General features: G+C 41.2%; 2 protein-coding genes across 8 annotated transcripts in view; one reads left to right on the top strand and one right to left on the bottom strand.

Annotated features, from left to right (window-relative positions):
• The first annotated feature begins 71 nt into the window (after positions 1 to 71).
• On the top strand, positions 72 to 22,022 carry TDG (thymine DNA glycosylase). 7 transcript variants are annotated; one of them, XM_054033095.1, is made up of 10 exons: positions 72 to 219; positions 6,931 to 7,079; positions 11,958 to 12,175; positions 12,701 to 12,770; positions 15,778 to 15,913; positions 16,001 to 16,083; positions 16,167 to 16,261; positions 17,445 to 17,616; positions 17,951 to 18,079; positions 19,692 to 22,022. In XM_054033095.1, exons 1-10 carry the CDS (start codon positions 107 to 109, stop codon positions 19,823 to 19,825), a joined length of 1,299 nt encoding a protein of 432 aa, XP_053889070.1. In that variant the 5' UTR covers positions 72 to 106; the 3' UTR covers positions 19,826 to 22,022. The 7 variants fall into 7 exon arrangements, with proteins under 7 accessions (XP_053889070.1, XP_053889085.1, XP_053889095.1 ...); XM_054033110.1 differs by lacking the exon at positions 72 to 219 and adding an exon at positions 229 to 343; XM_054033120.1 differs by lacking the exon at positions 72 to 219 and adding an exon at positions 1,953 to 1,994.
• Positions 20,155 to 24,408, bottom strand: part of GLT8D2 (glycosyltransferase 8 domain containing 2) — a 25,079-nt gene continuing 20,825 nt past the window's right edge. Inside the window, exon 10 of the mRNA XM_054033159.1 lies at positions 20,155 to 22,798. Within this exon, the coding sequence (XP_053889134.1) occupies positions 22,626 to 22,798 (173 nt within the window). The 3' untranslated portion in view covers positions 20,155 to 22,625. The remainder of the gene's footprint in view (positions 22,799 to 24,408) is intronic.

Here is a 24,408-nt window from a genome sequence, read left to right as displayed (position 1 = left end):
ATCTCATCAAATCATGTGACTCAGGGCATGCATGTCATTTCTCACGTGACTCTAGCAGCTGCTACGGAACTACGTCCATTGCCAGTCTGTCCTCGCTTCCCCGCAAATGGGAGATCCCCATAGGGAGTCGCTGCTGCAAGGCCCCTTTCCAAACTGGCTGGGGAGAGAGGATGCTGCGGTGATTAGGGAGGCACCCTCACTGGTCCCTTGTTTGGCTCCGTAAGTCTGTGTTCATTCATATCCCTGAGTGGTCCAACGCATCCCTCAGAGACTCTTTGCTCTATCCTTAATACACGACAGTGGCCTAAAGGCTTAGCCCACTGTAGCAACCCACCCACCTGAGGTAAGATTAGCATTAAATGAGTGATTACATTAACAATAAAATACTGTAGTAACAGGATAGTAACTTCTAACACTAGTAATTGTAGTTATGTTAACAATCCAGGAACAGTATAGGAATTGCCAAGGTTCAAAACGTTTGGTGTTTCATTAGTTGTCCCGAGTTCTTGGCGTTGTGTAATTATGAGAGAATCTCCGCTTTTGGTTTATTTATTTATTTTATTTTTTAAAGTTTCTAACCCTCCTGATTGTGGGGAGAAATGTGATAACTAAAGGCTCAAAGATAAGAAGACAAATATTTTTATGTCAGTCTCATATTTGGGGCCTGACTTGGGATTTTTTATGCTTTGTGATAGGAGAACTGTAGTTCTATGGTAACACTAGTTGTTTGTTACAACAGTATAGGCCCTAGTCCTGCAAACATTTACATGCCATCTTAACTTTATTTGTGTGAACCATGATCTAGCAAGGCACTTTTGCATGTGCTTATCTTTAAGCATAAATAGCCCTGTTGGATTCAATGGGCCTAGTCACATGCATACAGGAAAGCATGGTACAGATGTTTGCATTATACATAGGTACAGATGTTTGCATTATCAGTGCCACAGTAGCCATATGTCAAGTATCAGGAGGTAGCCATGTTAGTCTGTATCCACAAAAACAACAAGGAGTCTGGTGGCACCTTAAAGACTAACAGACTTATTTGGGCATAAGCTTTCGTGGGTAAAAAATCCACTTCTTCAGACGCATGAAGAAGTGAGGGTTTGCCCGTGAAAGTTTATGCCCAAATAAATCTGTTAGTCTTTAAGTAGCCATATGGAAATATACTAGTCTTCTATCATAACTCTATAAGCTGCAGTGTTAAGAACTGTTACTGTGGAATACAGTGGTATTTTCTTTTAAAGGCTTTGGCATGTCCTTTAACAGTTACTATAGACTGCTTATTGGATTTCTTCTCTTGCCTTGTGTGATTTTACTTTTGGGGCATGCACTTGCACTGATGTGCACAGAGCAACCAGTAGTATGGGCAGGTTAGATGGACTGTCTGGCAACACTGATCACATTCTGTGTTTATTCTCCCAAATAAGAAGTACACAGGCGCTTTTTAACGTCTTATGGTCAGCGATGCCTTAACTGTGACCAAAGCCCAGCCTCTCATCCGAATCCTACTTCACTGTGGCTCCGTTTGAGAGCCCCATTTACTAGGCATGTCAATAGATTAGGGATCCCCTCTCTCTAGCCCCAAGAATCTCAGAGCGTTTCGCATTCGAGTCTGTGAACATGTCTAGTGTGGACCCAGTCGCGAATGTAGCCCGGTGACCACCCCCGCCCCCCTTGTACTGCCAAGAGAAAAGGCCTGAAAGTGGGAGAGAGTCAGAGAAAACTGGAGCCATGACACAATCCCGGCGCATGTCAAGCGTCCTGGGTCTGTCTTGGTCTGTCATTTAACAGGCTGCGGGGCGGGGGGAAATCAGTCATCCAACAGGTGGTACGTTCCGGTCCTTGGTCCCGTCTCCTTTCACCCCATTTCGCCTCTTCTGCCTTCTCCCCACCCCCGCAAGCCTCGTGGTCATGGCCCGGCGGGTGCCTGATCCGGATTGGTTGCCCTGCCCCACGTGACCGCTCGCTCGGCTGGCAGGTCGGCGGCGCTGTGTGTAAGAGGCGGAAGGGGCCGGGGGGGCTGCGCGGGGAGGGGGGCAGCGGACGGGCTCTGCTGCTGGCGCTCACGGCAGCCCGCTAGGCCGGACGCACCAGCGCCCGGGGATGGCAGCCGAGGAGTCGGGCAGGTACACGGGGCAGCCGGGCCTAGGCCTGGCGCGGGGAGGCCTCTGCCACTGCTCAGCCCCCCAAGCCGGCTGCCCGGCTCCCAACGGCCGGGCCCCGCGCATGGTGACGTAGGCGCGGGGGGCTGGGCAGCCGCAGGGATGGTGTCCAGCGGGCGTTCGGCTCGTCTGTCCGCGGGGGGTGAAGGGGGTAGAGCGGGAGGTGACTGTGTGTGGGGGTATGGCTACTAAGGGGGTATGGAGCAATGACCTGTGTCTGTGAGTGGGTTGGGGGGGGGGTCTGTCTGAATAGACTAAGGGCGTATGGAGCAGGGACCTGTGGATGGGGGGGGGGATGTCTCTGTATAGACTAAGAGTTTATGGAGCAGAGCAGGGACCTGTGTCTGTGATTGGCAGTTTGTGCCCATGTGTGGGGGATGTATTGAGCAGGGACTCTATGTTGGGCAGGTCTATGAGTATATATGGGGAGGCATATCTGGAGTAGGAGTCTCTGTGTATGGGTTGCAGGAGTGTCACTGATGTCACTGGCCAGTGCTTGGTACAATATTGCTTAAAGATGCCAAACAGTGTGCGCTGTGGCTAATTGCCTCAGATCACCTAGGCACCTATACCATCTTGCAACCCAGAGTGCTTCACACATTTGGCATGTGTTAAATAAAATAATTTAATGGAAGATTAAGTAAATTCAAAGTGGGCAAAAGTCAGGTAATTCTGATTGTTGTACAGACGCTCCCTGTATTTTGCGTAATTCGGAAACGTATACCCGACCATTACAACAAAAAAAACCACCCCTATTTCTAGCTTATGGAACTTTTTCCGTAAGTGCGGATTTGCGTAACCCAGGGGGCGTCTGTATGTAGTGTTATTCTAGCCATGTCGGTCCCAGGATACAAGGTAGTAAGGTAATATCTTTTACTCAACCAACTTCTGTTGGTGAGAGAGACAAGCTTTCAAGTTCACACAGCTCTACTTCAGGTCAGAGTTCTGTATAAGCTCGAAAGCTTGTCTCTCTCTCCAGCAGAAATTGGTCCAATAACAGATGTTATCTCACCCACCTTGTATCAATTAATTCTAAGGCTTGGTCTACACTACAGAGTTAGGCCATTGTATGGCAGCTTACATCAAGCTAACTCTGTAAGTGTCTACACTGCAATGTCGCTTCCACTCAGTGGTTCCCAAACTGGGGTTTGTGAACTCCTGGGGGTTCATGAAATGTTACAGGGGGTTCTTGGGGGGGGGGGGGGAGGAGAAGAATCCTTAGTGGCGGACAGAGCTATCCGTAGGGAGCACAGGGCCAGCAGCCCAGAGTCTTGGGGACTTCCAAGAACTAAGCAGATCAAAGCAAGCATATCTATCACACTGAGGAGATTTAAACTTCAAGACTCCTTATACGAAATAGAAAGGGAGGTGGATATATTTTGCTGTTTTTAAAATTAAATAGGCTGCCAGCATTGTTCTTAAATTATTATGAAGAACAAGTTTAAGCTTTGTTGTAACGTACGTTGTTTGCCTGGACTGCTCAAGACCTGAATGCTTGTGTAAGATCTCTTTAAGTTGGCTTCTTAAATACCTTCATGCTATTTCACATCTGATACTCCTTGATGAAACATAGGAGCCAGAGGCGCCAGTGCAGGGGGGGGTGACGAGGGTCATGTGCTGCCCCCACGTCGGTGTGCCCCCCCACGGGTCCCTCCCCTTTTTTTCTGGCGGTGCCCCCCCCACTTTTCCAGCAGTGCTCCCCAGTTCCTGGAGTGTGCAGGGGCTTTGCCCCTGTACCCCTTTTTCCCACTGGCACCTCTGATAGGAGCCTGGTCTTATAACAGGCTTAATCAAAAGTGATACAAGCTACAAAAGTGAGATCTTGGAAGAGTGTTGCTGTTTTCATAATGTACTAAAAATACTGTAATGATAAATAATAATAAATAGTGTGTAATAAGCATGTCATAAAAACAAATTTTATATTTCCAAGATCACTGCTTTTATAATTTATGCTGAGGTACGGGAGAAAATCCCTGGAAATATTGGCAAAAAGAACAGGAGTACTTGTGGCACCTTAGAGACTAACAAATTTATTAGAGCATAAGCTTTCGTGGACTACAGCCCACTTCTTCGGATGCATATAGAGTGAAACATATATTGAGGAGATATATATACACACATACAGAGAGCATGAACAGGTGGGAGTTGTCTTACCAACTCTGAAAGGCCAATTAAGTAAGAGAAAAAAACTTTTGAAGTGATAATCAAGCTAGCCCAGTACAATTGTATAGTGAATTTTCATCTCCTAGTTCAAGCAGTAAATGCTCTGGTCACTCTAATAGAGACACTATATTATTCACTACAATTTGATAAGAAGTGTGAGAATACTTACAAGGGGAGATAGATTCAATGTTTGTAATGGCTCAGCCATTCCCAGTCCTTATTCAATCCTGAGTTGATTGTATCTAGTTTGCATATCAATTCCAGCTCAGCAGTCTCTTCTTGGAGTCTGTTTTTGAAGTTTTTCTGTTGTAAAATAGCTACCCGCAGGTCTGTCATAGAATGACCAGACAGGTTAAAGTGTTCTCCCACTGGTTTTTGAGTATTATGATTCCTGATGTCAGATTTGTGTCCATTAATTCTTTTGCGGCGAGACTGTCCGGTTTGGCCAATGTACATGGCAGAGGGGCATTGCTGGCACATGATGGCATATATCACATTGGTAGATGTGCAGGTGAATGAGCCCCTGATGGTATGGCTGATGTGATTAGGTCTGGAAATATTCATTTTTAGGAGGGGGGTTCACAAGACTTGACATTTTAGTGAAAGGGGTTCATGGGTTGTTAAAGTTTGGGAACCACTGCTTCTACTGATGTGGGTCCCCCAATACACCGACCTAATAACTCCACCTCCGCGAGAGGTGTAGCACTTCGCTTGATGTAGTTATGGTGACATCGCGTCTGTGTAGGCGCTGCGTTATTTAAATTTCCTGTTAATTGTCAGCTCTGCACAGGACTCACCACTGTCAGTGCCCCCCACAGTTAAGTTGGTGGAAGTGCTCCTGGTGAGGATGCGCACCACAGACATAGGGGGCATAGTATGGCCATGAACCACTGCAGTAACTGCTGACTTAGGTCGACTTATTTTGGTAGCGTAGGCAAGGCCAAAGAAGTAAACAACACTTCCTTATCTACTTTCTCTATACCAGTCATGATTTTATAGACCTCCCCTTGGCCGTCTGTTTTCCAAGCTGAAAAGTCCCAGTTTTATTAATCTCTCCTCATACGGAAGCCATTCCATACTCCTAATCATTTTTGTTGCTCTTTTCTGAACATTTTCCAATTCCAATATATCTTTTTTGAGATGGGGCAACCACACCTGCACACAGTATTCAAAATGTGGGCGTACCAGGGATTTATATAGAGGCAACATGATATTTTCTGTCCTATTATCTATCCATTTCTTAATTATTCCCAGCATTCTGTTCGCTTTTTTGACTGCCGCTGCACATTGAGTGGATGTTTTCAGAGAACTATCCACAATGACTCCCAAGATCTTTCTTGAGTGGTACCAGCTAATTTAGATGCCATCATTTTATATGTATAGTTGGGATTATGCTTTTCAGTGTGCATTACTTTGCATTTGTCAACATTAAATTTAATCTGCCATTTTGTTGCCCAGTCACCCAGTTTTGAGAGATCCTTTTATAGCTCTTTACAGTCTGCCTGGATCTTAACTATCTTTAGTAATTTTGTATCATCTGCAAATTTTACCACCTCACAGTTTACCCCTTTTTCCAGATCTTTTATGAATATGTTGAATAGGACTGGTCCCAGAACAGACCCCTGAGGGACACCACTATTTACCTCTCTACACTCTGAAATTGACCATTTATACCTATCCTTTGTTTCCTATCTTTTAACCAGTTACCAATCCATGAGAGCACCTTCCCTCTTATCCCGTGGCAGCTTCCTTTGCGTAAGAGCCTTTGGTGAGGGACCTTGTCAGAGGCTTTCTGAAAATCTAGATACACTATATCTACTGGATCCCCTTGGTCCACATGCTTGTTGACCCCCTCAAAGAATTCTAGTAGATTAGTGAGGCATGATTTCCCTTTACTAAAACTTTGTTGAGGAAGAGTCAACATGGTATGACTTTTACCAAAAATACCCCTAAATCTCTGCTTCTGGGGACCCGCTGCCTGGGGGGCTCTGTTCCAGTGCTGGGGGTTGATTCTTCTCCCTCCCCCCCCCCCCCCCCCCCCGCCAGCTGCTGCTCCCGTGGTCCCCAGGGCACCCCAGAGCCAGATGCCGAGGGCCACCCGAGCAGCAGCCAGTGCGGCTGGCCCCGGGGACCGATGGAGTAGCTGGCCCTGGGTCACTCCAGCAGTGGCCAGTGCGACTGGCTGTGGGGTACCTGAGCAGCTGGCCCAGCCGCTGCGGGAGTCGTGGAAAGTCACAGAATCTGTGACTTCCGTGACCTCCGTGAAAGAATTGCAACCTTTAGTTATAATTGAGTTATAGAAAAGTGGGAGAAAATAAGGCGTATATTTAATGTGACTGGAATATTCTGATTCTTGTATGCTTAATATTAAATTAATTAAAAGGGAGATGGGGTGTTCAGCAATGTTTGATTCCCACTATGTGATCAGAAGCATTGGCCATTTAATAGCCTGTAACTGGAGAATATAACATGCAGTGTATGCCAACCCTGGTTAAGAATGCCATGCTTTTATTCTGATTAAGTAATGTACTGAACAGGTTATAAACTTAAGACAGTTCTGAGAGATTAATGTTATATGGCTAACAACTAATTATTTTTTTTAAAGATATTATTCTCCTCTTCAGCAAGCTCAAGCATTTTATACATTTCCATTCCATCAAATGATGACTGCAGCTCCTAACATGGAAATTATGAATGAACAACAGACTGTAGAGGGCATTCCAGATCCAAGCTTTACTCAAGAACCTATTCAAGGTAGTGTGACCAAATTCATATAAATTATATATTTTATAAAATTAAAATCTTGATTAACGAGGCTGAAAATGAAATTGATACTTAATAGTTGATTTTCAAGGATGATTTGTCTTAATAATTTGCTTCTCCTGTTTTTTCTCTTTTTGGCACTTTTTGAACAAGTGTTTTGTGTTTTGTAACATGCTGCATGTGTATAGGAAAATACAAAGCAAACCCTGGTTGTAGTTTTGACATTGCTCAGGCTTGCCAAATTCTGATCTTTCATGATGAGTGATAATTTTCATAGGTGAGTAAACTACGATTAGTTGATTTTTGTGTTGTGTTTTTTCTAAATTAGTCATCATGGTAAAAGGCCGGCAGCTAGACTTTTTGCTTCAGCTAGTAAATGTTCATAGCAATTTTGTAAAATTAGCATAGTAGGGTCTTGTTTTACTGCAAGTCTTTGTTAGGGTTACATATTTAATTACTGTGTTTTTGTGGTGCATTATAATCATCTGAATTTGTAATTACTATTTTAAAAACTAACTTTAACCCACCTACAAGTATGAGAAGGCTAGAAACCACTTCTTGAGATACATTTCAGTTCTGTGCTCTGGGCATTTCTAGGTAGCCTAGGGTTACCATATTTTAAGTGTCCAAAAAGAGGACACTCCACGGGCCCCGGACCCGCCCCAACCCCGCCCCTTTCCTGCCCCGCCCCAACTCCGCCCCCTCCCCTGGACGCTTTGCCTCCTGCCCTTCCCCCTCCCCTGCTTCCCACGAACATTTGATTTGCGGGAAGCCTGAAGCAGCAGGCAAGCTGGGGCGGGAGGGGGGGCGCGAGGAGGCGCGGCTCTGGCCCCGGCGTCTCCTGCCCGGCTTGGCTCAGGCCCCGCAGCAGCGGCCCCCGGCTGAGCACCGCCCGGCCTGGCCCCGGCCAGCCCCAGCCCGGCCCCCGGCCGAACACAGCCGGCCCCGGGCCCTGCACCGCCGGCTCCGGGCCTGGTCCCCGGCCGAGCACCCCAGCTCCGCACCGCCGGCCCCAGCCCGACCCCCGGCCGAACACTGCCGGCTCTGGGCCCTACACCGCCGGCTCCGGGCCTGGTCCCCGGCCGAGCACCCCCAGCCCGGCCCAGCACCCCTGTCCGGCGGGCCCCGCACCGCTGGCTCCGGCCCTGGCCGAGCACCCCGGCCCCGGGCACCACCGGCCCCAGCGGCTCCGGCCGAGCACTGCCGGCCCCAGCGGCTCCGGCCCCTGGCCGAGCACCGCCGGTTCCTCCCTCCCTATTTTCCCGGACATGTCCAGCTTTTTGGGATTTCCTCCCGGACGGGGATTTGAGGCCCAAAAAGCCGGACATGTCCAGGAAAATCTGGACGTATGGTAACACTAAGGTAGCCTCTATTATCTTCTTTCTTTAAACTTCATATACACCTCTACCCCGATATAATGCTGTCCTCGGGAGCCAAAAAATCTTACCGCGTTATAGGTGAAACCGCATTATATTGAACTTGCTTTGATCCACCGGAGTGCACAGCCCCGCCCCCCCGGAGCACTGCTTTACCGCGTTATATTTGAATTCATGTTATATCGGGTCGCGTTATATCGGGGTAGAGGTGTATATCTTCTATTTATTCGTTTTGGTGATAAGTATGCCAGAATGGGAGCCTGTGTAATAGTGTCACATTGCTTACTACTTGTAATGTCTGTCATACTTGAATAATGCTAACATAATGCAAGAATGTTAAATCTGGGATGATGGCATCCCAGGCCTAATTGTGTGCCACATCTACATAAATATTTACTTTCACAATAGTTGCTGTAACCCTTGGCAAGATGAAATTGTATAGTGAATTTTCATCTCCTAGTTCAAGCAGTAAATGCTCTGGTCACTCTAATAGAGACACTATATTATTCACTACAGTTAGTGCACAACTATAGTATTGTATTTGGTACAGTTAGGCATCTCTTGCATGGGGAGAGTTACATGTTGTGATGAGGAAAGTGTCTTTTAATTACACTTCCATTTTGCTTTAGGTATTCCAATAGTGTTCTGTTGTTGAGCTATTCCAGGTCTTGCTGTGAACACTGAGAACTAGGTGAAGTCTCCACAGGCTCATTAGCAGGGCTTGAAAAACTAACTAGACACCTACTAACAAGAGGACTAAACCTACTCTCCCGAGAAAGATATGAAAGACCAGGGTGGTGTGACTCCTCCAGTGAGAAGCCCATCAACTCCCAGCCTTGAGAAGGGAGAGGTTTTTGGGATTTCCTGTTAGGATGCTGTCCTTGGACCCTTCTTGGGAGCTCCATCTGTAGTGATAGTCTGGGTAGTAGGTGTCTGATAAATTTAAAATTCAACCCTGTTTTAGCTGCTGGGATTGAGGAAGACATTGCTCTTCTCCCTTGAGAGTCTGGCTGCTGGGAGTAGGGGTGGGTCTCTTCTATTCTGTGACTACTGGCAAAGGAGAGGAAGAGAGAGGGAAATCGGTTGTTCTTCTGCTCCCACAGACTTCAATTTTTTGGGTCCTACTTCCTTGTGAATAATTCGGTGCCTGACTGCTGTTGCTTATAGCTTTCCTAAATAGCAGCAACAAGAATGTGAAATTAACATGATTCTTGACCGTTTCACTGCTGCCCACTGCAGTTCTGCCACAGATGCACCAGGGATGTCTGCAGACTCAAGAAGGCAGTGTGTCTCCATTATATTTTTCTCATCTCAAAGATTATCCTCATGCTGAAAGTTTGCAAAATTTAAGCTATTTTATTTTATTTTTTAAATTCGTTGATGGGGTTAGACTTACCACTTGCCACTGTTAAATGGGCATTTGAATTTTTCAAGCCCTGTTCATTAGAGTCACCATGTTAGGATGTCAAGTATCAGAGTGGCAGCTTAAAGACTAACAGATTGTTCAGAGAAGTGGAGTTTTTTACCCACGAAAGCTTATGCCCAACTAAATTTGTTAGTCTTTAAGGTGCCACCGGACTCCTCGATGTTAGGATGGTGGACAGAAAGTCATCACTAGGATCACATGTCATGACCAAGGTAGTGTCCGAACTGATAGTAAATATAGAAATTCTAGGCTATACGTTTATAAAGATTTTTCTCAACTGCATGAATTACTTTCTGTTCATATATATCCTAGATAACAAATTCCCCTCGGGTCTCACTTTGTCAAATGGAAAGGATAATGGTGCACTCAAGTTTAAAGTTATGCCTCACTGGGGGATGTCTGTTAAAGGAAATCTAAATAAAATTGCACAATATGCTGTAGGGCTGGTTTTGTGGTAGAGGCAAGCTTATATCTTGTATGTTATCTTTATTTATCTTCCCTCTTTCTTTTGATATACCGTTCACCCAGCACCCTGAAGTATGTTAGGTGCTGAGAAACTGTGCTCTCTAGTCATCAGCCTGTGTGTGTGTGTGTGTGTGTGTGTGTGTGTGTGTATATATATATATAATATATATATAAGCTGAGGTCCCCTATAGCAGAGTAGAACTTAGACTTCACTGCTTCTGCCTCCACCCACAAAACAAAAGAAAAGCTTCTGAAATTTTCTTACCTCTTGAAGTGTTTCCAAGGGACTGGTGTATATGACATATTAGCCTAAATTATCTGTGTGGCTACTGCTATCTTGATTTGTATTCTGTAGCCACAACATTGTAGTTTCTTCCACCGTGAGAACTGAAGTAGTGGTAGTTTGGTTAGGGTTGGTTTTTTTTTTTTCTCCAATTTATATTGACTTTTGTCCCAAAAATAAGGGGAGGGAGACAAAAAGAACAGGAAAGGAAGGGGGGCGTGGAGGGGAAAGGAGAGCAACATCTCAGTTTCCATCTGCTTGAAATTACTAAAGATTTTTAGAAAGTCAGACCAAATGTTTTCAAATTTATTTGAGATCCCTCTTCTCTGAAATATTACCTGCTCTTTAGCTGCTGGTCAGCAAAGTAGTTGTGCCAAGCTTCCCCGTGGAGGCTGTCTGCTCTGCTATCTAAGCAATATGAGCTGGTGGCCTTTTTTGTTTTTTAAATAAATTTTACTATGCATTCATAGTGGCTACTCTGGTTATATGTGCATGTAGTTTTTGCTCTGCATGTATTTTCAACATGGAAGAACTTTTAAAGGTTTTGTTTGTTTTCTGAACAATTCTCAAATAGTGGGATAAGATAGGGGCAGCTAAGCATATAAGAAAATATGAGAAACTCCCAGTATTTACTGTGGCTATCAAGCGGGTAACTCTTCAAGTCAGTTATAATTTATATCTGAACTATGATGTGTGCCTATATAGGGTTATCCGTAAAACTTAAATTCTCTTGTAAAGTCCCAGATGGCCAAATAATTAGCAATAGGCATAGTTAATAAGGTGGTATGGTAGGAAACTTGTATGTGGATTTTTCTTGAGAACATCTTACATTTTCTATAAAGTAACCATTTTTGTGTGTGATATTCATTAAGCCAGAACCATGGTTTTGATTTAGGGGATCCTGTCAAGTGATATTCCCAATGAGAAGAAGTAGCACTCCATTGGACAATGAGTCTAATTTTCATCACTAGCAAATGAAACCAAATGCTCCCCTTTTACGAGTCCAGCAACTGTCAAAGCAAAATATGCCAGTATTGTCTGTCTGTCAGCATGAACCTAAACCTCCACAACTTCACTTTCTGACATGGGCTAGTGCTGTTCACAGATCAAACCTGGAATACAGAGTTTCAGCTGAAGGCTGTTTTATGTAAGGATTATTTTGCATAAATATTATGAAGATGAGAACAGTTTTTAGTAGACAAGTTAAAATTTGAGCAGCATATTTTTGTATTAATGTTTGATCTCAATATTATTAAAAACAGTTCTTCTACACTTTTAGAAAAGCCATGCAAAAAGGAATCTATTACTTTGTGTTTCAGAAGTTACAAAGGGAAGGAAGAGAAAAACCAAATCAACAGAGCCAAAAAAACCGGCTGCTAAAGCAGCTAAATCAACTAAATCAAAAGGCAAACAAGAGAAGATCACAGATACATTCAAAGTCAAAAGAAAAGTGGATCGTTTTAATGGTGTGTCTGAAGCTGAACTTTTGACCAAGACTCTTCCTGATATTTTGACCTTCAATCTGGATATTGTAATTGTAAGTCATACATTTTAAGTAACATTTTGAAGTAACTCATGAATTATGGTTTACTTTACTGTTTATCTAGCATTTTCATGCTGAGGTTTCACAGGATAAAGTAACATCCAAGTTGTTGTTTGTGTACAGTAGCTTCGCGCACTCTGTCAAGGATTATAGTAACAGCGTTCTGGTTTATGAAAAAATCTTAAATATAAATATGAGGAAAGGCGGAAAATGTTCATACTATTATTGAGTGTTCTTTCCTTATTGTTTTTCCCCCTAAGTGCTACACCTAACTGTTGTAAAATATATGTTGCGGTAATGCTATAAAATTATATCTATAAATTGAGATCTTGTCTTAAATTTTTTAAATCTTGAAATAATTGAAAATTGTTAATTGAGCTGTGATTAATAGGTTTGACAAATGCATTATTATGCAAGATTTGCAAGAAATTAGATCAGTTTAAACGTATTCCCTTTTCCCTTCATTATTTTAATAGTTATGTTTTTGAAGCTACAATTTACTAATGCTTCGTTCTGTAGATTGGCATAAACCCGGGTTTAATGGCAGCCTACAAAGGGCATCATTACCCTGGACCTGGAAACCACTTTTGTAAGTTTTATTGTTCTTTTCTTTTTATTGGGATTGGCAGAATTCTGTCATAATGTGACAATTTAAATGGGGCTGTTTGTATTTTCAATTTATTCAGTTTTATTCAGACATCACCCCTCCCCTTCCAATTCACCAAACTGGTAGTTTCTAACATTAACGGTACACCATATTTGAAGTTTAAAAAAAAAATACTGCCATATCTTTACAACTGCCTCATATTTATTTTAATAATTCTGGACACTTTCATTTTTCATCTGAATGTTGCTATTGGGGTAGAAGGGAGAAGTACAAAATTTGACTTAATTTGTGATTCACTGTAAACAAACTAGGACTTATCTACCACTTCCTGTTGTAGGTAGGTGCATAGCTTGTTTTCAGGGTTCTTTTATAAAAGACTGTCTGCCCTTGATCTGTGTGAGCACCTGTTGATGTTAACAGGAGTGATAAATCCAGATTAAAGGCTGTGTATGAGACACAAGTCTGGTGCCTACATCTTGTACTGGGTTTTTGTGTTAGTGGATTTTTCATTTATTTTCCTCTGAAATGAGTGTCACGCTGTCTAGAGTGGCTCACAACTTTGAGTGCCTACCTCAGGGCAGACACCCCAAACTGGCCTACTGTTCTATAATTAGACTTCACCAAGCCAGTAACAAATGTGAACTCCTGGATTGTTACAACAATCTTAACAGAGTCACAGACAGTACCCTTAGACTCTCCAGTCTATTTTGCCACCCAGACAAACTGGACTTAGTGGAAAATGGTCACTTACATAAAAAAAAATCACACCACATTCAAGTTGCTTCCAGTCCCATGAGACCAGTCACTTATCCCTGATCAATTGGTACCCTAGGTCTTACACCAAAGACAGTGCCTATAGCCAGTCCTATAATAAACTGTCTAAACATTTATTAACTAAGAAAAAAGAAATGTTATTTACAAGTTAAAGCAAGTAAACATACATACAAATGAGTTTGCATCTAAATCTTAAGAGTGACCGAATTATAGTGATCTATCTATTCCAATTGTCTTTCAGGGCAGACCCTGGAGGATCTCTGGGGATGTCTGGTTTCAATTTAGAGTCTCTGGGCCCTTCAGAGTTCAAAAAGATGCAGTTTCTTCTTGACAGGGATTTGTATTCCTTTCCCCCAGAGTACAAGATGATGGGACGAGTTTAGGTGGAGGGGGAGCAATAAACAGTCTTTTGTCCTCTGATGTTCCACAGCGGTTTGTCCGTGTCTATGGGCCTTCTTTGGTTGGGCAGGAGACAACACCTCCTGTGACAATCTAGTATTTCACACTTGATAATGTTTTTCTCCTGACTGGAGAGATTTACCGTTTCAGAGCAAACACTTAAATACTACCTTATAACATGGGCTATAGATTCTATAAGTGAGATTAATGCATGCGGCAACATACAAGCATTTCATAGCGTTTAAACACTAAATACGTTCTTATAAGACTAATATCTGTTTTGAGCAAAACCAACATACAGGTGACCTCGTCTGGTCCCCAACTATGAGGTTGTCAGTTCTTAGCTAATGCGTGCAGCCTGGATAAGAGCTGGCATCTAATCTGCCAGCATCACAATGAGCATTTGACTTAATGTATATTTTACCATGGATCAGTCCAAATGTGTGCATGCTGATAAAACCATTATGTAGTATGAAGATGCTTGTTTACAGTGAGACAAACTAAACTTCTTATTTTAAACTTTTTATGCTACATCAAAAATTGGTGAGAGGCAGAAATAGTACTGAAATATGTAAAATAAGAACTTAAGTATAAAAAAAGTAAGTGTGCTTACTTTATGCTGAAGAGCTCCATGGCAATACATGTACAGCACATAACATGACTCAAATACAATAAAACGTTAATCTACTTATTAAAATTCAAACAATCCATGGCCAATACAAATAGACAAGTGATGGCAGGATAAATTAGTAAATTAGACTAACAATAGGCATGCCGAAAATATAACGGAAAAAACAACTCTGAAATGGTGGTAATTGGTGTGGGTTTTTAAGTATGGGGAGAATAACAGATGAACATCAAGGGGAGTGGCTTTCATAGTAAAAATATGATTGGTTGCTGACTGAAGACATGATATCGAGATCCGTAAAAGTCAGGGGATGTGCTGAACATGCGTAGCAGTTCAGAGGAGATCTCATATCTAGCCAGGGCTTGCACCATTTTGGGTTCCTAACATGAACAGTGTCAACTTGCTTAATATCAGAACAGCCTAGATTTTTTTTTTTTAAGACTTTCATTATAAAGTTAACTAACCTTTCAACTTTGTTCGCTTGAACAATATTGCTTTCTTTTCCTGCACTTTGTTTTGAACCTCTGGTAGTCTGTAGTGGTGCGTCATTTGGTTTTTTGTTGTTGTTGTTGCTTTTTGTTTTGGGAGCCTCTTTTTTTTTTTTTTTTTTTTTTTTTTTTTTTTTTTTATAGCCCTTGCAGGAAAGGAAAAAATTGCTGAAAATGTGTTCTCTCCAGCACTACAATGAATTCTCCATACCTAGGATAATGCTTCTAATGCTAACTTTGTGGTCCTGGGCTTCACAAGAGGAACCAAACAGAATAATGTGGAAATAGATATTGATCATAGTTGTTCCATTTTTACTTCAGGCATAAAATTAAAGCTCCAAATTTAACTTTTAGGAACAAAGTCCTGTTTATGGAAACAAGGAATCGGGTGGTGGCATTACATTTTTCAGCAGGGATTTTCTATCTTGAAGTGGTATAGAAACAATGCTCACTATAAGCAGTCTTAAAATAAATAAATGTAGACAAGGCAATCATCTTCTGAAATACATGATGTTTGCTTAACATGGAGTATTTCTTTAGCATTCCAATACTATATACGGGGCAGTCCCTTTTTTAAATAGCTTTCATGTTTTTCTTCATTTTAGTATCTCCTTAGAAATAAATATTTCATTATAGTATTTTGGCACCTTGAAGTATTTCGGAATGCATATGAGTAAACTTGTATCTTCTCTCTTCACAGGGAAGTGTCTCTTTTTGTCTGGGCTGAGTGAGGAACAATTGAACCATATGGATGACCACACTTTACCACAAAAATATGGTATTGGATTTACAAACATGGTGGAAAGAACAACACCAGGTAGCAAAGACCTCTCCAGGTAGGAAAATGCAGGATAGTACCATATTTAAACAATGAGTAGTAGCCAAGGTCTTAGTCTTGAATGCAATTGTTTTTTCTCATTTAGCAAAGAGTTTCGAGAAGGAGGACGAATTCTGATGCAGAAACTGCAAAAGTATAAACCTCGCATAGCCGTTTTTAATGGAAAATGTGAGAATCTTAGTTTTGAATCATTCTCTCTTTCCAGCAGCCTTCTATGTGGCATATAATGATCTATTTTCATTTCATTTTAGGTATTTATGACATTTTTAGTAAAGAAGTTTTTGGAGTAAAAGTTAAAAAATTGGAATTTGGATTACAGCCTCACAAAGTCCCAGACACAGAAACTGTAAGTTCTTGCAAAGTTATTTCAACACCAATGAAACCCACTTACCACCAGTGGTGATTTTTGCCCAAAATGTGTGGGGAAGTGAAGGGGTCTTATTTAAACAGAAGAGAATAGGATTGGGTAAATATAATCCTTTCCTCAGCCAGACTTTTGTAGGGGTTTATAGGTTTGCTTTTAGAAATGGTGTATTATTGTTAGCAGGATAGTTACATGCTGAAAGGAGGGGGAGGAGGCAGGGAAGGGACAGAGCGGGGACTTGGGGGAAGGGGTGGGAAGAGGCGGGCCTGGGGCTTGGGGGAAGGGGTGGGAAGAGGCGGGCCTGGGGCTTAGGGGAGGGGGTGGAGTGGGAGCAGGGCCTGGGGCAGAGGGGAGGGTCGAGCACCCCCCCTCCCCTCCCGGCTAGAGGGGAAGTCAGCGCCTATGGACTCAAGGATGACCATGACACTAGTCCAAGCATGAGGGAGGGAACACGTCATCAGGCACTGTGCTATTAGAGCTAATAACAAAATTGCTGTATCTGGGCATGCAAGGTGATCGGTACTTTTAAATGCAGTCTTCTAAAGGTTACTTGCAGTTGCACTCTGTTGAATTTTGATGTTTCAATAAAATTCTTTGAGGAAGAGTGGGTTAGTGATGGACTGTAAGTAATGAGTGGACCATGAAGTACTAGCATGGATGGACTATACATAGACTTGATCCACAAACTGTTCTTAAAATACCCCTTTGATGGACATCTTGAATTTTAATATTGTATCTGTTTTAAGGTAAATAACCCCATATAACATGTTGGTTGTGTTCTAATTAATATTGCAATAAATACATGAACTTACTAATACTATATTAGTCATAAATAAGTATTGTATTTTATTGGACAAGTCACTTAATTTTTCTGAGTTAGTTTTAAATCTTAGTTTTTCTAGGACAGATCCTCAGGTGGTGTAAATTGTCATAGCTCTGTCAGCTGATGATCTTACCTCTCTGTCTGAGGTAAGACCCTCAGCAGGTAAGTGAAAACAAGGAAGTAAATATTACTCCATCTCCTGAGGATGAATTAATGTTTGTACAAAGACTTACAAATATAAATGTGGTTAAGTGCTTACTTATTCTTGAGTTTTTACATATTGTATGCTTTAGTGACCTCTAATTTAGCATTGCTTCCTTTTTGTTGTCTCTCTTGTTAAAGCTCTGCTATGTTATGCCATCATCCAGTGCAAGATGTGCTCAGTTCCCACGTGCACAGGATAAAGTTCATTATTACATAAAGCTTAAAGATTTAAGGGATCAACTGAAAGGCATTACGCCAAACACAGAGGTGCAGGAGGTGCAGTATACGTTTGACTTACAGCTTGCACAAGGTATAGTGCTTTTTTGGTAATCTTTTCTTAAAATTTATGTGGTAGCCATATCATGAGGTTTGATATGAGATAGATAGTAATATATAGAACCAGCAGTTATCAGGGTATAAGGAAATAAAGTATTATAGGAAAGATGTAACTATAGTCCCTCTAATTTACAACAGACTGTGTAGAACTAAGCATTTTACTTTTTTCATCTTTTCTTAAAATCTTAATTACCCATTATCTCATGGAAGGTGGGATAAGAACTTGCATGTATACAGTGTTGTGTGATGTAATGTTCATGGTTTACTATTATCTTGAAGATTAACATATTTGAGGCCTTTTTCTCTAGAGGATGCTAAAAAGATGGCAGTTAAAGAAGAAAAATATGATCCAGGTTACGAAGCAGCATATGGTGGTGCTTATAGTGAGAAAACCCCCTATGAGCATGAACAGTGTAACTTCGCTTCAAATGGAACAGGTAAAAAGTGATACTTGTGGCTTTTAATCCCCAAGTTTTCACATGTGAAAATATACTAGGATTATTTTTCTGCATTTCTACTGTTTCAGACAGTTTCTGTTTAAATGCTGCTGTAATTCAAAACTTTAAACTGTTAAATTTATAATTTCTTCTATATCATTTTATATGGACATTAGGGCCCCTTTTCTGTTTGGGGGAAAGAGGGGAGACTTTTTTTCTTATTTCCTGGACATTCACTTGCATTTAAATAAAATATTTTCTGCAACTTCAGCAACTTTCCCAAGATCAGATTTTAGGGATTCTTAAACAAATCTGTTGGGTAAAAATAACTGTAATCATTTACAAGTCATATATGGAAACAGCCTAGAAGAGCATCATAATTACCATTTTTTGCCATAAATTTACATAGTGCTTTTCATTACAAAAGAAATAGTCATTACCTCTGAATTTATAATCTAACAATAGCAGGACCTGACAAGTGATAAAAAAGAGAGAAATAAGATTATCCTGTTCATCTTGCTACTGGTGACGGAGGATGTATTCAAATGTATTTTTCCTGTATCAGGATGGTTTGTGGTTCCCATATAACTTCATAAATTGATTTGAAGGCTAGTGTCAAAGCAGTTTTTTGTATTAATACACTGTTAAGACTGAGGAATAAAATTAAAAAAAAACACCAAAACCACAGACTGTATATAGTGTATCCCATTTAATGATGTGTAGGAAACCTTAACTTTTGGTATTCCAACTTTTGAGAGCATTGTCTTAAGTGCAAAACCTAGTTTTGATGTAAGGTTAACTTTTTCTTGGATTTCTAATTTTAAAGAGACATTGGGTGTGGGGGAGAAAAAAAGAAACATGGAGCTTATGTATGCTGTGGAGCCTGAATGTGTCCTGACCTGGGTCAGAGCTGCTGTCTTGCAGAGCTTTCACAAATACACAATTTCAGCCCCAAGTGAGTTTGAGAAAACTATTAGCAACAGAAAAAACACAAGGAGAGAATAGAATGAGAGTTGGAACTCTGACTGTAGCAGAATAGCCATAATTAGGAATTCTGGTTTTCACTTCAAACCAAAAATGGAGGAAGTGCCATTGGTCATAGCTGAAGAACAGGTTTAAATTCTATATAGGGGAACTAATGAATAATTACCAACTTCTGATAAAGGTCTTTAAATTTCATGTCCTAATCTTGCGCTCTGATGTAGATTGCTGCCTATATTGCTTCCTGTTCATTTCATTTCTTATTCTCCTATAATAGCTGGAACACAATGGGGTTTGGTGTGGGGTTATGAAGACTAGGTAGGCAGGATACAAACAAAATTGAGGATTTTTAAATGCGTTTTCGGTGTGTTCATTGCTAGTGAAACTACTGATTTCTGCTCAAACTTAGTCACAATTCAAATAAACATAAGTCATTTTTTAGGAAGTTAACATGGACTATAGAGTGATCAAAAGTAAATCTTGAAAAGGAGTTGCTAATTGAAAAATGTGTGTGTGTGGGGGGGGGGAAATGCTTGGAAAATTCTTTCATCAAAATGAACTTTTCTGAAACTTTCCTACAGCTATGATGCCAGCTAAACTAGTAATACTTTTGTTTGTTTGTTTTTTCTAGAAGCGAACAATCTAGGCTACAGTGGGGGGTCATCCTTTGGTGACATTCCTAATGGACAGTGGATGATGCAGTCCTTCACAGACCAGATTCCAGAATTCAGTAACAGTGGGGCACAAGAAGAAAGCAGTGTGTAAAAGCTGCCTCTTTGGCAGCTGTGCATAAATGCTGCAGTTTTAATGCAGTTCTCAAGAATGGTACCTCAGTTCTCTAACTGAAGCATTTTAATAGTATTTTACCTGTTATTTTATTATAGTCCAAACAAATTGTGTGGTAGATTTAATCCTATGAAGCAGGTAATTTTTAAGGAAATGTCCAACATTTTAAAAGAAAAAAAATAAAGGTAGCCCTTTTTGTATATGAGTTTTATATTTAACTTACAACATTTCTTGCAGTTTATGACAAACTGCTTTCTCGTATGTGAAGACTGATTTCTTTTGGGGTTACTTTAATTCTGTAATTTGTAGTGCAGTAGTCTGTGGAATTATACTTTTTACTGATTCCTTCATATGGAGGGATATTTCATAACCCTTTTATATGCAGAGAGAGGAAAATGGGAACATGAAAGCCACTTGCTGATTAAGATTACCACTGTTGCTTGAGAGTGTAGCTTTGCTCTCACAGGGAATAGGGCTTTTTAAAGTCAACATAGTTACATGAATTGTGCATTTTCAAGGCCTGCCTTCTGTTCTCTGCCACGAGTGAGAGTTTCCCACTTTGCTTTCCAAGCTCCATTCCCATTCAGCTCATTTGCCATTTGGCACCTGGAGCTCTAAGAGACTTGAGACCTCATCTCCCCCACCTTGTAAAGGGGGGAGGAGAATCCAGTTTGTTGAGCAGGGACAGGGCTTGAAGGCTCCTGGTTAGTTGTCTTGAAATAAGACTGCCTAATATCAACTTCGCCTTCTAAGAAATAAGGTGGAGCCTGTTGGGCTCTGTGGAGCTGAAGTGCCCTCCCTCTCCTCTACGGCTGGTCTCTGACTTCCCACTTGGTTTACACTGAACAGCTCCTTATAGTGCAGCAATAGCACTAAATGGGGGGAGAGAGAATACCTCAGTACTGGCCAGATTAGAGAGCATCCTTGCAGAAAATGGGGAGGGCCGTACTCCCTGTAAAATCTAAGAGCAGACACTTATTTGCACATGTCACCAAAAGGGAAAACTAGCAGGGTTGGTACAGGACTGAGCATAATTCTTAAGATGTTCAGTTCCTTTCCAAAATGGGAAGGAATTGAGAACTATCTCTAAGAGCTTAGGAGGATTTCTCCTCCTTGCTCCCCCCCAAAAATAATTATGGTATGAAGTTAAAGCCATAGACAGCTGCTATGTGAATATAAAGTCAACCCTGGAAAATACAGTCTTCTAAAGTACTTAAATAGTTTGTGTTTCTAGACAAACTTTGACTAATGTGGCCAATGTAATATTCAGGGAGTGAAATGAGTTTTCCGTGCTTGGGTATAAAATATCACTGTCTTTCTCTCTTTTGAATAGAAAGGGGAAGATATGGCTTGACGTAAAAGCAATAAGCTGATCAAAACATTTAATGTTTTGGTGATCTTATGAGAGTAGGTGCTTTGTATACTTGAAATATGCACAAACTGTATCTTCTTAATCCAAACTGGTCAGATATTACATTACCAGAAACTTTATCCTTTCTTCCACACTTTGGCAGTTGCCATCATGGATTGAGTGGATCCAGGTAATGTAGAACCTAAGCCTGCTAACAACTTTGGATCTCACACACCCAGGAAGCACACTGCCAGCTTAGTGGGAGGCAGGCATGATGTTTACAGTTCTCTTCCCCAGTTGTGTGTCTTAGTCCTAAGAGAACTTTTTAAATCAAGACAAAATGTGCATTGTGGTTCTGATCATGTTTGTTAGCCTCAGTGTAAAGCTGTTCATTATATGGTCAAAGATATATGGAAATTGTTCATTTGTTATTTAAAATGTACTGTATCATGTATCACTGTTTACATGGACATGTTCCTGCAGGTGCTCAAAAGTGCCTTGCATCAGGGATTTGTAACAATTCAATTTATTTTTCAACAAAAGTATGTGAAGCATGTAACTACTATTGCTGAGTAGATAGTGCAATAGTACATAACTTCTGTAAAGGTGGTTTTTTAATTTGAAGGGAAAGTTCTGTTCTTTGACAGAGGCGTCTACTAGAATATGTAGATATAAAGTAGAGCTAAATGTACAATGACCATTTAATTAAATATGGCAAGTAACGTGTGCATTCTCTCAAATTGGTGCTGTAACATGGAGGTTTTAAACCCATCTTGAAAATCTAAAGATGTTTCACAATAAAATCAGGAACTGTATTGGAATATCTTATTGTGTTAGTGTGATATTTTGCCCTCTTACTAGTGATGAGATCTGATTATGATGCATGTAAACACCTGCTGAATGGTTTCACTGTAGTGTCTTGAAAATTAGACCTATTGAAATGTTTCATTCATTTTGGTTTAATACTGCTTAAAAAAACAGGACTAGAAAAGCTAAAACATCTTGTACTCAACACTAAGTACTGCTGGTATAGATTCAGCAAGCAACTGGAACCTTCTTTAGAGGATACAAGACATTGCATTGAAACCCATTCTGTTTAGTCCTGATTTTCATCTTTGTAAACATCTTAAAATGTTTTTAAACAAGTAAACTAATATCTCACAGTATTACTAGAAACCCAAGCTAATCTGAAATTTGTATGCATTACCCCCTATACCAGCACAAGTTTATTTTTAGGGTAAAGCTTAAATACTTAGGATCAGTTTTGTAAAATCAGTTACGCATACAGTTTTACACAATAGTTATCATATATTACACAGAAGATAAACTGTATTGCAAAGTATGATATAGAAATAGAATAATCCATTACGATCTTGCTGGAAACTGATTTATTTTTAAAGGCATAAACATTTTAGATGTCTTTCAGTATCAGCTATTGGGACGAATCATTTTAAACTTCCCTGATGGGTCAGGGATAAACCAGTTTTCCCATAGGTCATTATGAACACTAGGGTAATCCCAAGGTTTATACCTTCCATTCCAATGAAGTAATTTAGCTTCTTGAAGAAAATGCTCTGAATACCTGGCATCAGGACTCCACCCTGTGGGGTTTTAAACAGAAATAAATCTCTAGCTTTCGTAAAGATCGGTATTGGAAGATACTGTGCAATTAAATGAAATACAACTTTTAATAAAACCGATTTAAAGAAAAAATATGCTAATTAGTATACTTTTTACTGGTACCAACATGATGGGCTATTTTGTAAAAGAGTGTTGATAAACTTAATTCACATTTGTCCTTATACTTAGTTCTATTTAACACATTTTGGATAACCGCACTACCCTATTCTAATATCCTAGCATAGATGGAGTCCTAAGGAACCTCAAGTGCCTATTCTAGTCCACTACCTTGTATTATGCACAACTGAACCATCAGCCTTCTGTCCAGGTGAATGTTGACTCTGTCCCCTGAAGCTAATTGCACAACCTACCCTAGCAGCTTCTGTTCTCTCTCTCTCTAGGAAAAATTTGCCTTATTTGAAATCTCTTGCAGCTGTATTCAAGCCTCTTACTTTTTCTGTTCTTGATTAGTGACACTCTAGGCTTGTCTGTATTATACTTAAGAAAAATTATGAATTTTTTTTAGTTTTTCTTTATACTAAATATGCCCAGTTCCTAGCCTTTCTTCAAACTATTTTTTTTTTATTTTCATTACTGTAGTCTATCACCACTGACCTGTCTGATTTCCAGTATCGGTCAGTCACAAATGATTAGGAACCTACCAAATTTACAGCCATGAAAAAATGTGTCACGGACCATGAAATCTGGTTTTGTATGGGGTAAAAGCACACAATATACAGATTTCACAGGGGAGACCAGTGTTTCTCAAACTGGAGGTCCTGACCCAAAAGGGAATTGCAAGGGGGGGTCACAAGGTTATTTTATTACTATTTATTACCCTTACTTTTGCACTGCCTTCAGAGCTGGGTAGCTGGAGAGTGACAGCTGGTGGCCAGAAAGCAGTGGCTGTTGGCCTGGCGCTCAGCTCTGAAGGCAGCACCTCGCTAGCAGCAGTGCAGAAGTAAGGGTAGCAGTACCGCAACACCCCCACACACCCACACACACATGCAATAACCTTGCGACCCCCACCACAACTTTGTGTCAAGACCCCTACAATTACAACACAATGGACTGTGAATTTGGTAGGGCCCTACAAATGATGTAATGTACATGCTGCTTTACAAACAACAAGAGGCGGTCCCTTACCCCATAGTGCTCACACTCAACTATGTTTGTGCCTCTTTAAAGAATGGTGCCCAAATCCTGCATTGTTCTAAATAAATCTTTGATGATGGTGGAGTGGAGGGTTATAGACAAGTTACTCCTACTAGTACATCTCAATATAATGTTTGCCCTTGTAGTTAGGGGGCAGGGCCTCCCTCAGAGTTAGGTGGTGGTGCCTCCCAGTCAGCCCCCTGGTGGGGGAAGCCAGGAATGCCATGCTTGCCCTGCTGGAAACAGATGGGCAAGACAGGAAGTACAAAAGATGGGCTCTGCAGCTCAGTTGAGCTGGAGCTACCGAGGGAGACAGACACTTACAACCCGCTGCTGGAACGGGAGCCCACAGAAGGCCGCTGCTGTCCCAAAGACTCACCACAGCTGCTAGGCACGCCACTGCTGGCTGTGTATCCCGGGGAGACAGTGGACAATC

Source organism: Malaclemys terrapin, chromosome 1 (genome assembly GCF_027887155.1).
Source record: "Malaclemys terrapin pileata isolate rMalTer1 chromosome 1, rMalTer1.hap1, whole genome shotgun sequence".
Classification (NCBI taxonomy): domain Eukaryota; kingdom Metazoa; phylum Chordata; order Testudines; family Emydidae; genus Malaclemys; species Malaclemys terrapin.
This window is presented reverse-complemented; position numbering and strand designations above follow the sequence as displayed.